General features: G+C 38.8%; 1 protein-coding gene across 1 annotated transcript; it reads right to left on the bottom strand.

Moving 5' to 3' along the window:
- Positions 1-4,049: 4,049 nt before the first annotated feature.
- cutc (cutC copper transporter homolog (E. coli)) lies at positions 4,050-14,737 on the bottom strand. Its single transcript, XM_051918028.1, has 9 exons — positions 14,561-14,737; positions 13,279-13,348; positions 13,073-13,132; positions 11,174-11,383; positions 9,302-9,337; positions 9,060-9,193; positions 5,894-5,921; positions 5,709-5,814; positions 4,050-4,356 (listed from the first exon to the last, which is right to left on the bottom strand). The coding sequence occupies exons 2-9, from the start codon at positions 13,346-13,348 to the stop codon at positions 4,245-4,247; spliced, it is 756 nt and encodes a 251-aa protein (XP_051773988.1). The 5' UTR covers positions 14,561-14,737; the 3' UTR covers positions 4,050-4,244.
- Positions 14,738-15,858: the final 1,121 nt, after the last annotated feature.

Raw genomic sequence — 15,858 nt, 5'->3', positions numbered from 1 at the left:
ACTCCTCCGGACCGTAACCTTCCCAATCCACCAAATACTGGAAACCATATCCCCTCCGCCTTGAGTCCAGAATACAAAGACCCTAATATACTGGTTCCCCATCTACAAGACGCAGCAGTGGAGGAACTGGAGCAAGCGGATTAAGGGGAGAATGAAAAACAGGCTTTAATTTGGAGACAATGAAAAGTGGGATGAATTCTTTTGTATGCTGAAGGAAGTTTTACTACTGGACTAATAATCTTGGTGCAGAGAGAAAAAAGCAGAGAGAAATGTCACTGGAAGAAAGACAAACTTTTTGACCAACAATGTATACAGGAGGTTTTGACCGGTGGTGATCGGTCTTAACCTTGGTGCAAGTGTTTGTCTGGCCCTTCTCCATGTACGTCAACACCTTTGGACAAAGGCTTGAGCAGAGAGGACGTTACATCCATTTTTAGTGATTGAATAATGGTGGTTGGAACCGTCAACTGCAAATGGTGACAGGCCCATAGATGACACTGGCAGTAAGTTATGTGCGTACTCAATCCATGAGGGATGCTTAATCTAGAAGGATGGGTTCTGTGAAGCAAGACACTGCAATGTGTGCTCCAAGTCTTGTTTGGCCTGCTCAGGTGGCTCTGTGGATGGAAACCAGAGGAAAGACTAACAGTGGCCTCCAGCACCTGACAAATCTCTTTCCAAAATTTGGAAATAAACTGGGGCCCCATCAGAGACCACATCCGTCAGGAGGCCATGAAAGTGAAAGACGCGATCAATGACCACAACTGCGGTCTCTCTGGCAGAGGGTTAATTTAGGGCAAGGAATAAAATGAGTTGCCTTCGAGAACTGGTCCACCACAGTTAAGATAACCATGTTACCCTGGGAGGGAGGAAGGGCTGTGATAATATCTAAGGAAATGTGGGACTAGGTTCTCGAAGGGACTGGCAGCAGCTGAAGGAACCCAGCAGGAGGTCGACTAGAAATCTTAGAACTGGCACCAACGGAACCGGTCAAAACAAAATGGTGCACATCCCTGGAACACCAGAACTGCTGCCTAATAAGGACAATTTTGTGACTCGCTCCTGGGTTACAAGCTACCTTGGAACAGTGACCCCACCGAATGACAATAGACCGTAAATTTTCTGGCACAAACAAATGACCCAGTGGACAACGAGAAGGAGGCATTACCTTATGTAAGGTATCACGGACCTTCGATTCGATTTCTCACACCATCATGCCCACCAAATTGTGGACCTTCAGGTAGGATGGGAGCAGGGAAAACCGGACACGCAGATAAAAAATACAGGATAGGGCATCGGGCTTGATGTTCTTGGAACCCGGACGATAAGAGCTAGAGTTTAAAATGACCAAAAATCAAAGCCCACTGGGCCTGCCTGGAGTTTAATACTCAAGGTTCTTATGATCGGTCCAGACGATAAAAGGCACCCCCGTACCCTCCAACCAGTGACACTATTCCTCCAAGGCCAGCTTGACTGCCAACAACTCCCGTAATTGCATTCTGCGGGGAATAAACAATGGGAATAAAACGCACAAGGATGCATCTTTCTGTCTGCGGAGGAACACTGGGAAAGAACCACATCTACCCCCCACCTCCTGTCCCAAATGGCACCCAAAACCCTTACAGTCTTCCTCTGAGTCCGCACTTTCATAATGTAATGCCACTTTGATTGTTGGCTAGAAGACGGCTGCATAGCTCGCAGGCTTGCGGGCTTGGCAGAAGTGTGCATCAAGGGCGAATAGCGGCGGCAAAGGGGGCCGCTTGCAAGCACCCTTCTGAAAGCTAAAATGAGGAATGGGACACCCTCCGGTCTTGTGAACTTAACAGATGCGCACGCAGCTGCCATTGAAAGTCCTCAAGACCAAAAGTGCACATGAAGTGTGCCATTTGGGACAGGGCCAAAGTCTTGGCGGAGGGCAAAGAAGTAAGAGGAGCAGCTAGTTGGCTGCACCCAGAATCAACCAATTTACCACATCCTGAATCTTAGCGGGATCCATTCAAAATGATGTACCCCAGGAATTAAACAGACTGTGCATGAAAGATGCATTTCTCTGCCTTGATAAACAACCCATTTTCCAGCAAGCTCTGAAGCACTCGTCTGACATTCTGGGTATGTTCCTGGAAGGATGAAGAAAAAATCAATATATATAAATCAATAGACAAAAAAGAAATGGTCCACCAAGTCCCTCAGTATGTCATTGATGAGAGCCTGGAAGACTGCAGGGGCATTGGCTAACCCAAACGGCATCACCAGATATTCAAAATGTCCCCTGGGGTGTTGAAAGCAGTCTTCCACTCATTACTTTCCCTAATATGGACCAGATGGTAAGCATTGCAAAGATCCAACCCTTGCAGATGCTCAAAGGCCGATGACATCAATGGCAACGTACTGTGATATCATTCAGACCCTGATAGTTTATGCAAGGATACAATGAACCGTCCTTCTTTTCCACAAAGAAGAATATTGCCCCTGCAGGAGAAGAAGAGGTACGAATGAGTTTGACAGCTAGAGAATCAGAGATGTATCCAACCATGGCCTCCCTCTCAATGGCAGAGAACGGATAACGAGAGAGCCAAGGGTGTCCACATTCCAAGAACCATAAGAGTATGAGTAGAGTCAATGAGGAAAAAAAATGGATTTCTTCAGCGTGATTACTAGAAATAGTAAGACCGGTCACCGGACCAGTAGAAAGACAAATGGAGGGCAATGGTTGACCACAAAGCTGCTGGTAACAAACTCACTGAATTCTGCACTCGCTGGGTTCATCTTTGGCCAGTTTGTTCCGTCACACCACAGTGTCCACAGTGAAAACAATTACGATGGTCCTGGATAAATATGAATAAATCCAAATAACATGTGATATGTTATTTGGATTTTCAGTCTTTGAAGGATGTTAAGACATTATTAATAAAGAAAAGATTACCTGTGATAGTCCTAAATTTATTGTTGAATAACCGAGTCTATTGATGCTTTTAAAGTTCACCAAAAAATGAAAATTTCTGTCATGAATTACTCACCCTCATTTCGTTCCACACCCATAAGAACTTCATTCATCTTCGGCACACAAATGAAGATATTTTTGATGAAATTCAAGAGGTTTCTGTCCCTCCTTTGGGACCAACGCAATTTACACATTCAAGGTCCAGAACAATAGGAAAGACATTATTAAAGTAATCCATGTAACTCCAGTGGTTTAACCTCAATTTTATGAAGCAACACAAGTGCTTTGTTTGCACACACACACACACACACACACACAAAACTTTATTTACCACCTTATTTATAATATTGACCTTCAATCCAGCAGGGGGAGCACCACAACACATGCATGTTGTGTTGACTAAAGAGCGGAAGTTGTTACGTGAACGTGATTTAGATAACATTATTTTATAAATATTGATGTACATTTTTTATTTTTTTGTGCAAACAAAGCACTTGGGTCGTTTCATAAAATTGAGGTTAAACCACTGGACTCACATGAATTACATTAGAGGGGACATATTATATCCCTGTTTACAAGATGTAAAATAAGTCTCTGGTGTCCCCAAAGTGTGTAAGTGAAGTTATAGCTCAAAATACCCCACAGACAATTTATTATAGCATGTTAAAATTGCCACTTTTTAGGGGTGAGTGCCATTCCCTTTTTTGAAGGGAATGCACCACCATATTTAATGAAGGTGAGAAATTAATGACAGAATTTTCATTTTTGGATGAACTAACCCTTTAAGAACAGTAAGTCTCCGGGTCCAAATGGACTGACAGCAGAATTTTCACAATGATTTTGCTCAAGATTTAGCACTTTTCTTGCTTGAGACTTATTTATAATGTATTGATTCTGAAACGGTGGCAGTGAAGCTTGTAGTGTTTGTAGTCAGTATTTTCTAGTTAACAACCAAAAAAGCGGAAAAGTTTAAAAAGTGTGTTGAAACGTGATTGCCTCAATTTATAGTGTTGTGTGGAATCCAGAGCAGCAGCATGTTACTGTATCACAGACCGCTGTTACATCATCATCATCATGACTGCAAGAAAAGTTCCATTTACAAAGAGTATCAAAAGTATGAGGATTTATTTCACGCCTGCAAATCATCACAATGTCAAAAGCTAAACAAAACACAGTGCTGCTGATCTTGACATTTTAAAGTTTTTCATTTTGTTCCAACAAAAACTGTCATCACAGGAATATCCTTATTGAAGAATTACAGGAGTTTCCCTCTGGTATCACTGTACAGGATTCTCCATGTATCCTAGAGTGTGTTCCTCGCAATGGCGTTCAGTGTTCGTACTTTAGTCACATCAGCCACTTTTACTGCATATTCTGGGACAGACAGAGAGCCTCCCATACTGACATTACAATTCCTGCAGAAGAAACCATAAACACAAAGAGTCCTTACAAAAGGCATTAAAATAAGTTAAAACAAACTAGAATTCAAGATTACAACAGTCCCATGGTCTTGGAAAACTTGGATATATGCGATAGTGTAACTTTAACATTGTGATTTCATGAAAGTCGTGTAAATTAATAAAATCTTAAACCACCATGAGAATATTATAACGAAAATACATGGCTAACATTTTATAATAAGGTGTCATTTGTTACTATTAACTAATGTAGTTAACTAAAGCTAACTAATGAAACCTTGTTGGAAAGTGTTTCTGATACATTTTTGTAGTTATGCCAAGCCCTAAGATATTTCATCAGGGTAGAAATTGTAAAAATAATATTTTTAAAAATCCTTCTCCTTAATCCTTATCACAAACGACTGGATAAGATTTAAATTCATTGGTTTTCAGTGGGATCCCTGAAGAACATTAAGCCCTTAAAACTTATCCTAAAATGCAATTATTTAAATTATTTTAGTCACTTATTTTACATTACAGAAACAGGTATGTCCACAGATTAAGTTTTGGAAACAAAACTAGGGCCTTGATGAGTGGCCTTAAGCCTCGTTCAGACTCTCAGTCCAAATCCGATTATTTGTGTATCCGATTGGAATCTGATCTAAAAATTTGAATGTCCACACTGTGTATCGCAAGTGTTCAGATCCGATTTGTGTGTCCATGGCGCTTTTTCGTTTTCCGGAATATCTGCATTGGTTTCTATGGCAATGACGTTTGCGTTCGTAGGTATACGCCAAAAACAACAACCGCAACATGGAGGGGTTTGCAATACAGATGTTGTCTTATTTACATCATGACAATGTGCAGCTGCCGGCGCTGGACTACTGCGTTATGATGAGGCAATGGCAGAAACATAGGAGGCAGGTATGAGCGGCTTTATTCCGTGCTGTCGTCTCCGCCGGTCTCAAAACATGTCTCAGTTATAGCCTATTGCTAATTTCTGCTCGTCCGGCACTTTGCAACAACACAGCCTTGTTTCTGCAGCGACTTTCAGCAAGTTTCCTATAACAACGTCTGATGTTTACGTTTTACGTTGCCTGAGAAAGTCACATAAACCACGTGAAATCCGATCAGAGCGGTCAGACTGAAACGGATTTCCAGAAATGCGATTTGAATAGGTGACATTTCATTTCATGTGGTTTTTGGCCGTTCAGACTTGCTCAATCTGATCGGATTTCAATCGGATATGCACAAAAATCGGATTTGGACTGACAGTCTGAATGAGGCTTTAGAGTCACAATGGTAGAGAACTGCTGTCCTACAAGAACAATGAAGTACATCAACAGTGCAGTTTCTTCTCTTACACACACCTAAACTTCATGCTGGAGTCCTTGCTGGAGCGAGCAGAGCAGTGGAACTCCTGAGAGCCAGAGCCTTCTAGAATCCTCTGAAGGTTTCTTTCGGTGATTCCACCGCCTGCACAGCACAAACATCACGCCTGAACCACTGCATGTGTTATTACATTAATGAGGAGTGCTGCTGAATTCAGACATACCTGGCATTATTGCTATTCTGCCTTTTGCCTATTAGAGAGAAGAGAGAAAAATACATTATAGTTGGAACGTTTGTCAAAAGCAAAAATAATATATTTTAATGCAAATGAGTCAAAATATCAATTCATAACTTCTGCTAAAATATGCACCATACTCTTGCTGAGTATCTATATCTATCTATCTATCTATCTATCTATCTTTTTGTCTGTCTATCTGTGTTACGTTCCTCCCAGTCTAGGACAGGAGAAGCAACATTAAAGTTAATGGTAACTAAAGCAAGAACATAAAAGCAAAACTTGACTCCAAAAGTTACACGCCATAAACACAAGAAATGTAGTACAACCAGGTTTATTGGTGTAACAAAAGTGTAGAAAGTCAACAAATTCCATCAAGCAACAAAGCAAACCAACAGTCAACAAGCTCTGTCTTTTCTGGAGAGCAGCCAGGATTTATACACACTTCCTATCGTTGAGATGATAAGCAATCTCATCTGGCTGTACCTGCTCAGACAAAGGAGAAGAAGGGGGAAAGAAAACAACCACTACTGCCACCTAGTGGACTAAGGCCCACATACCATACAAAAAGTAAAAGAATTAAAAGATATTATGTCCTAGGACGTAACTGTCTGTCTGTCTGTCTATCTATCTATCTATCCATCTATCTATCAGTGGCGTGCACAGGGGGGATCGCGAAAGTGCCCTTTGCGGTCGCGTCGCCAACAAAATTTTCTTACTAAATGATCTTACAAAATGGAACCGAGTTATCGTAATATGAACACCACATTGAGGAATCACATAAAATCTAAACATCAGGTGAATGAGGAAAGACAGCTGTCCATCCCTGTATTCACGACTGCAGGTAAGCGCAGTACCCCGAGTGAGCCGAGATGATACTGCTGGAAACCTCAGAAGTGTAGACCAGGAGATTTGTTTGTATCTTCAGCAGGATTCTTTATTGAGAACACGTGCTGTTGCTGTAGGCATCAAGACCGACTAAGGGAGCTGTACATTGTATTTTATAGGCCTTCAGTGGGCAGTCCTTAAAGGTGTTGACCTTACACACAGCCTTAGAAGTGACCACTAAAACAACAACATCTAAAGACAATACAGGCAATTACCCCAATTACTCTGTTGAAGATAATAGTACCCCAAATGGTATAAACAGTAGCTGGTCACGAGAACTAAGACTATGTAAACATTCACACATAGTTTGACTCTCAGTAGGAAGATCAAAGACTGACAAAACCTCCTCACTGGAAACTGATGCCATCATGTTCAGCTTGAATGCCCAATACAGAGTAGTTCAACGTAGTTTTTCATGTGATGTCATGGCAGGACAGGATCAGCAGATCTTAAACAGATTCTTAAATTTGTAATCCCACAATACCTTATATCAGATAGCAAAATGATCGAGACATATGCTTCCTTTAAGTTTCGTCAAGGGAGACGGTTTAAGAAAAAGTGCTGTTTGAAACTTCGCTTAGCACACCATTATCTCTGTGTCTCTGCAACGTCTGTCAGAGGAGAGCTTTTTCTCACCCGAGCATGTGGATATTATTGTTTCTCTCAACATGAATGTGAAACAATATAAACATGATAATCATTTGCTGTCTCGAGTATATATGTTCTGTACGATAACTGGCGCAGTCTGTTTTATTCGCGTTTTTCCCTGTTTGCGCTGCTTGAACTTAAATGCTTTTGTTCTTTATATTTTTTGTTTTACACATAGGGCAATTTTTCTGATTTTTTTTTTTTTATTAATTCGAATTTAATGTTTTGCCATGATTTTATTATTTTTATTCGAGAAATCACGGTTTTCAATAAAAATGTTAGCAAACGTTATAATTAGACATATCGCCCAGCCCTATTTACACATATTGTTTAATGTTTTCAACTAAAAGAAAACCTTAAGATATAATGTAAGCTTGTTATGTTCATTGCCTAATCGTAAGCTTGTTCAGAAATGGTAACAAAAACTTGAATAAAAAAAAAAAACGTCATTTAAATAAACGAATATTTGAATATCTAAGCCCAAATATTCAAATACAATATTTTTGAAAAATGCCCATCATTACTAGAAACCTGTTATATCATGATAGCAACATGCTAAAACTTGCTAGCAGTGTGCCAATTCATGTTAGAAAAGTGTTATTAATGTGCTAAATCATGCTAGCAACATTTTAAAACATGCTAACAATGTGCTAAATCATGACAGCAACATGTTAAAAGATACCAGCAGTGTGTTAAATCATGACAGGAACATGCCTGCTGTGTGCAAGATCATGCTAAAACATGTTAGCAACTTGATAAAACATGCTAACAATGTGTTAAAATATGCTAGCTTTGGCGAAAAAAAATAAAATAATAATTTGCTAGGGTTTGGCCAAAGTGTAACTTGACTGCCCTCTGGCCTACCTGAGACACTGCAGATTTACCAACAGAGCATGTAAATCAGTTTTCATAGAAAGATTTCTAAAATCTGCTTGCTTTTAGACGTTATATGCATGCATTGATTTGTATTTATGTGATATACTGGTTTTTGCCCTTATCAATGGTCATTTCCTCAAATGAGGTGGGATTTCTACACAAAAATGTACTTTTCCTCAAGTATCCTCTTCTGTTGACACAAGTGTTGCTCTTATTTTGCACATCGAGTAAATTGCTTGACTGTCTTGCATATAAAATATGGCAATAAATGCCAAGAAATCAATGTATGTGTCAGTGTTAGATGTCTATGTTCCCCCCTTTTGTTGGTATATGACTATTAAGGTTATAAATGATCAAAAGTTATGAAGGTTTCTATAGCAAATTGGCACTTACATGCCACAAAAATAGACTTGCCCAACATGAGACCTGAATAAATCTCCCATTGCCTACAGCGGATTCCAAAACATGTTGGCATTCGCACATGTTGTTAAGCTGATGTGACAATACATAACACACAATAGTTTACTGTAATGAGACAGCACTTCTCTTTACTTCATCTGCAACTTGGATGAAACATTTTCCGCACTTGTCGTAAAGAAGTGTAGGATTGTCTTATCCATGCAGGAAAGGACGTTTTGGAACATTTTGATGCCAAAATGCTCTGGTTTATAGCCATCGAAGGCTGAAACTGAACTGTTGCAGAAAATTCTACATTATACTGAATGTCTAGATGAAGTCTGACCTGTTCCACCAGTCGTTTAATTACAGGTAAACCTTCCAGAGCAGAGCTGTCACAACCACTGGTCAGAATCCTCTCAAAGCCCAGCGAGACCAGAGCTTCTAACGCAACCACTGGATCGTGGACCATATCAAAGGCTGAAAGGAAAGAGGAGATTTTTGAGAAATTCTTCATGAATGATCTGTCAGCACGTTCCAGTTGTTTATTACAAATATATCAGCATGTTCAATAAAATGATATTTTACCTCTGTGAAACGTAACTGGTAAAGGTCGAGAAACCGCTGTAGAGAAAACAAAAATAAAGCATCCGACAGGTGTTAGTTACACATGCATTACTAAAATCAGATATGTTCAGATTCTGACTAATAAGACTTACTTTGGGAGCAGAAATTAAAAGTAATTAATAGAAAAAATAATTAATAAAAACACATTTTCTCTCTGATCAAATAGGAAAGTAAATCATCAATTACAATTGACCCTTCGCAAAGACCCGCCCCCCTTAGTTACTGTTGCTTTGTCCGACAAGCCATGGCGCTGTCACGCCACACAGAGTGAAAAATACATCGCGGAGCAAAGAGGACACTGACAACACGTCGACAGACAAGACAGAGCAGGTTACTTATGATATGAAACAAAGTCCCAGTTTTCAAGCTGTGTAATTTTTTAAGAAATTCGAACAATGAAAAAACATTTTGTAGCTCTTTCACGTGTCCTGACAGATCGCTGTAGCACCTCAGCTCAAGCAGCTAAACCGATCATCTCTTCCTACTAGTTCATTTATAGCATCAAATAAACATAAGTGAACATCATAAGGAAAGTTGTTTCAAACGCGGAAAGACGTCAGTACACACCATTTTTCAAGTTCAAGTCCACCAAGGTTAATCTTCTAACTCCTGACTGCTTTGTCGGACAAAATGGCAGATTCGGCGTTATGATTGGTTAGATCGCTTGTCAATCAAACTCCCAGCGAAGGGTCAGTTGAAGATAAAACTGGAATTTTGGAAGAGGTTTGTAAATATGCTCAAATGATACAAGTATGTAATCATCCATTCATCCATCCATCCATCCATCCACTTATCCATCAATCCATTCATTCATTCATTCATTCATTCATCCATCAATCCATTCATTCATCAATACATCTATCCATTTCATCCATCCATCCCTTCATTCATTCATGCATTCATCCATCCATCCATCCATCCATCCATCCATCCATCAATTCATCTATCAATCCATTCATTCATTCATTCATCTATCTATCCATTCATCCCTTGATTCATTAATCCATCCATTCATTCATTCATCCATACATCTATCCATTCATCCATCAATCCATTCATTCATCCATCCATCCATCCATCCCTTCATTCATTCATCCATCCATTCATCCATCCATTCATCCATCAATCCATTCATTCATCCATGCATCTACCCATTAATTCATTAATCCATTCCATTCCATTCCATTCCATCCATGCATCCATCCATTAGTCTATTCATTCTATCCATCCATCCATCCATCCATAACTCTGTTTACAAGACAATATTATGGCAAAAAGACAAACCAAGCACAAAATCAGATAAAGTCATGATGGCATTTTAAAATTGTGCATAAAAATATGCGGTATATAACCGGTAAGGAGACTACGACAGAAACTACGAGAGAAACACATTTACTGATAAATCCCTCAATGCGCAACAAAAAACTTTGCCTCAGCAGAGGCTGTGATTGGATAACTAGACTAACAAGTGGACCAGTCACATCACAGCATCTCAAATGTTGGTTTGGTGGTTCTGAAAGTCAGAGTCTGTCATCAGAATGATTTGGTTTAATTCCCCCCTAACTGAAGGTGAAAATCAAAACTGTGTTTAGTCATTTCTGTGCGGCTCAGCAATCATCTGAGCCAACTTTGGTCAGAATTGGACTAAGGGATGGACATTTTTGCACTACTAGATTATTAATAATAATGCATCATCAAAAAAATCTAAAAGAAATATGATTGTTTCAAATAATCCAATCACAATTAATAATGTTGTGCACTGGCAACCAAGAGAACTGAACTACACGTGTGAACACACCCTTAGACTTCAGTGAAAATGCAAGCAGGTTTTACCCAGAAGTTCCATGCAGAGCTCAGTATCCACACGTCCGTCTTCTGTCAGCGCTCCGAACACCAGCCCGTCCGCTCTGTGACTCTTCATCTGCTCAATATCCCTCTTCATCACCTCCACCTCCCAGTCCGAGTACAGGAAGTCTCCTCCACGGGGTCGAATCATGACATACACCGGGATCCGCACGTTCTCTTTGACCACCTGCAACAGACCTGAAACAGAAACAAAACATGCAGACTATTGATGAACTCAATGATACGGAGTTGTGTTTTGTTTCCTACTCTAGCTTTCTAATAAACCCGGCATTGACTGTACACTATGAATATTGATGGCTCTGTCACGAACTGCTCGTTTCTGTATTGCAAGTTACTCTGGATAAAAGCATCTGCTAAATGCATTAATGTGATGTGAATAAGGCTTTTAAAAACCTTTTTTAAGACCTGCACAAATAAAATTAATACCATATGGCCAGGGTAGAGCAATAACTATGGTAACATCCAAACCATAAAATGACGATTTAAACAACTTTACAGTCAAAAAAATACAAGTTTTATAAAATGATAAACCTCGCATTTCAGCCTTTAAACTAATTTTAAATGATTATATTTATACTATTTTTAAAATAAACATTTAGCACATTTGAATCATCTCCTTTTGAAGTTTAATAATCACATTAAACCATATCACGATTCTGTCCCCAAATTTAAGACCTCTAGATGACTTTTCATATATCATTTAAATATTTAACACTTTTTATGGCCTTGGATTTGATACAACTGAATTTAAGGAATCATGGGCATCTTGTATTTACATTCACACTACATTCAAATTATTTTTCCTCTACATCCTCAGTCAGGCTCTTTAAAATATTTCCATTTTATCCATCCATAACATGTTACCCCATTTTGAATTTTCTGTAAAACATATAAGTTAACAAATCAGACTTTCCTTGCAGTTGCGAGTTTATATCTTCACAATTCAGATTTTTTTCTAAGAATTATATTTAAATCAGTTCATGTGAGTACAGTGGTTCAATATTAATATAAAGCGACGAGAATATTTTTTGTGCACCAAAAAAACAAATTAACGACTTATATAGTGATGGCCAATTTCAAAACACTGCTTCAGGAAGCTTCGGACCGTATGAATCTTTTGTGTCGAATCCGCAGTTCGGAGCGCCAAAGTCACGTGATTTCAGCAGTTTGGCGGTTTGACACGCGATCCAAATCATGATCCGACACGCTGATTCATAACGCTCCGAAGCTTCATGAAGCAGTGTTTTGAAATCGGCCATCACTATATAAGTCGTTATTTTGTTTCATTGGTGCACCAAAAATATTCTCGTCACTTTATAATATTAATATTGAACCACTGTACTCACATGAACTGATTTAAATATGTTTTTAGTACATTAATGGATCTTAAGAGAGGAAATGTCATTGCTGGCTATGCAGGCCTCACTGAGCCATCGGATTTAAACACTGTTTAGTTCCTGTCTCTATGAAGCCCCTCCTTCTGAAAAGCACAATGTGCTCTGATTGGTCAGCTGGAGCAGTGTGTTGTGATTGGTGTTTGGGAAATGTCCCGCCCCTTACCATAACCGCCAGTTTCAACACATTACTAACTCAACCAGGCCCCGCCCCTTTATTCTGTGTATAAATTATTTAAATGAGGAATATTGTGAAGAAAACTCAAGATGGAGGCGTTTCAGGGTGTTCAGAAACACTGACACTGATATAGAGAAGAACTCCTGCTGGAGGGACTTCATAGGACTCCTTTAAACTTGAGTCAGTAACCCTAGGGTTCTATATACAGACCCACTGAAGCTTTTTTTTTAAGAGTGCAGAGCTCTGAACGTCATACTGAACATCATATTGAAGTGTCAGGGTGTGTGTGGTGACCTGTGCTGGGCGTCGTCCCTCCCTCCAGCAGGTTACAGCACAGCTCAACACGACCAGCTCCTGAACACACACATGAGAACACATGACAGCTGCCCAAAAACACTCACAAAACACTTAACAACAATGTGCAATGTTCAACGCTACGAATCTGATGATATATTACTGTTTTCATTGAACTATATTCAAGAAGGTGCGTGAAATTGTACCTCCCCTTTCTGCGTTTATGGCTGACTCAACTGAGTCCACACATACCTCCATCAGGAGACCGTCTGACATCTGAAAGAAACAAGCGTCGGCTGTTTACACTGCAAAAGTGGCACAGAAGCGGCATCTGAAGTGGCATATGTACCACAAAAAAGGGGCATTTACACAAACTGAGAAGAGTTGACACATACGTATTTATACAGGAACTGCAATGGAAAAAGTTACAGAAGTAATGTTTGAAGGAAGAAACAATAAATATGGAAACAAAATTGTAAATGAGATTCTAAATAAAAATATGGCAATATATTTATATGCTCTGTTATGACAACAACAATGGTTTAAGCCGGAGCTGATGCTTCAACGTTCCCAGCTAACAGGAAACGTTCACTAATGTTTTGTAAATGTAATGTAAAACATTCTTTAAATAGAACAGTTCTTATAACATTATTATTAATATTTAATACGCATTCTCATTACATTGAGAGAAATGTTCTTAGAACAACTTTCTTGGAACATCTTAATGATATTTTATTTACTTGATCAACGTTGTTGTAACGTTGAGAGCAAACGTTCTGAGAACAACATTCTTGGAACATCTTGATGTTTATTTACTTGAACATTGTCATAATGTTAAAAGAAAACGTTCTTAGAACATTTTTGGAACATCTATATGATGTTATTTGTACTTGATGAGCATTCTCATAATGTTGACAGAAAATGTCTTTAGGAATACATCATTATTATGTTGTTGATTTTTGCTATTCCAACTTTCTTGGAATATTACAAATAAACGTTTAAAGAACGTTATACTGTGAGTAAAAAGGTTGTACTAATATTATCGTATCATTTTACATAGCGCTCTAATCACGACAAGAAAAGTCGACATTTTAACATTTCAGAAACATTGTCAATCACTATTCCACTATCACTATTCTACACAGACCCAAAGCCGCATCAGTGCCGCCTCTGGTGCACCAGCATTGCGCACTTTGTAATGTCAGTTCAGTCTTGGAGTCTCTGCTGATCGTATTAACCAGCTGTCAGAGAAAGTGGCTTTAGTGATACACAATCAGAGACCAGCAGGACTGCAATCCACTTTATTAGCCGGAATACTGCACGACTTTTATGGGGTTTTGTAACGTTTGGAAAGTCAAAGAAAAGCAAATGATAGAATGTGCGAATGTGACACATACTACAATGCCACGTTTATTTATTATTACTAAAATCATTACAATGCTCTTGTATGTATGTTTCACATCTAATGCCAGATCGTGTTTCTGTTACCTCGCGTGAACGTCCAGCGCCGGAAGCATTTCCCACTGTCAAACTCTCGCGAGATTCACATGTGGAGATGCAGATGAATACAATCAGTCCTGTAGAGACTCGTAAACTAGTTTGCAAAGAGTTTGAGGAATATCGGCAGGCGTTGTGCTGTTCGTGAGTGTGGACAAATACACTAGGCGCGAGAGGCGCGTCGCGTCAAAAGCACATAATCAGTGACGCTGCCTAAAACTGTTGTCAGGCTTTATTACAAAAAACTTCCCAGCTAACAAAAATATTAACGTTCGTTCACATCAATTTATGAAAACATTATTTCGGAATGTTCTTTTTTTAATGTAAAACGTTAATGTTTATGCAGGTTAAGGAAACATCCCATTGTATCATTTTGCACACATGATGGGAAAGTTAGTTTTGAATATTCTCTGAACGTTCTGAAACAATGTAACATTTAAAAAACGAACGTACAGTTAAAACCATTAAAGACTACAAAACTTAAATGTTCTATTAACGTTACTAGTACGTTTGTTGTAAACGTTGAGAAAACCTTACCAGAAAGTTTGCTGAAGTTTTGAGAACATTCTTTGTTAGCTGGGTATCTCAAAGGGAATAAAATTAATCGTTAATATAACAACAATAAGTTAAATCAAACTATAAAGCTACAAAGCCCAATAACCCTATAATTATGTCATCATGCTATAAATAAATATAATCATAAATTAGTTTTTATACATGTAATCATACTCTCTCTCTCACACACACACACACACACACACACACACACACACACACACACACACAGAAGCTTCAGTGACAGAAACACAATATATACAAAATTTATTATGACATTGTTTTTAATATTCTTTATGTTGTCACACTATAAGGTGCTTTATATTGGTGTTGCACAATGTGTTTTTTAAATGGAAAAAGTCAAATCAAATAGATTTACAGTATCACATACTGTGACTTCTTAAGTCCTGGACTAAATGCATCTAAACAATAATCTGTTCTGGATAGTTGTATCATTGGTTCATCTTAAAGTCACCAGGAAGTCAAAATGGACAATTCTTGTTTCCTTTAGAGAATATGGCAGTGTTTATTATATGATTTATCATTATTGTTTTAAATTTATGTTCCTGGTAATCTTGAATCAGAATATCTTCTTCTCCCTCTTGCAGCATCTCTTCTCTTCTCTGATGATGAGGGCGGGGCAACCTGTCACTCACATGAGATCCACCAATAGCAAAACACAACCATCCAATCAATTCCCCACAGACAAAATCAAGCCCCGCCCTACATTTGTT

Source organism: Ctenopharyngodon idella, chromosome 13 (genome assembly GCF_019924925.1).
Source record: "Ctenopharyngodon idella isolate HZGC_01 chromosome 13, HZGC01, whole genome shotgun sequence".
NCBI classification, from domain to species: domain Eukaryota; kingdom Metazoa; phylum Chordata; class Actinopteri; order Cypriniformes; family Xenocyprididae; genus Ctenopharyngodon; species Ctenopharyngodon idella.
The sequence above is the reverse complement of the archived record's forward strand: the minus strand, read 5'-3'. Positions and strand labels throughout refer to the sequence as shown.

Bases quoted from the DNA above. Each gene is read 5' to 3' on its own strand.
- cutc (XM_051918028.1), bottom strand. From the start codon at position 13,348: ATGTCAGACGGTCTCCTGATGGAGGTATGTGTGGACTCAGTTGAGTCA. The intron at 11,384-13,072 runs GTCACCACACAC...TTTCTGTTTCAG, and splicing joins AGGGACGACGCCCAGCACAG to GTCTGTTGCAGGTGGTCAAA. The intron at 5,922-9,059 runs GTCAGACTTCAT...TCTCTCTAATAG, and splicing joins TTAAACGACTGGTGGAACAG to GCAAAAGGCAGAATAGCAAT.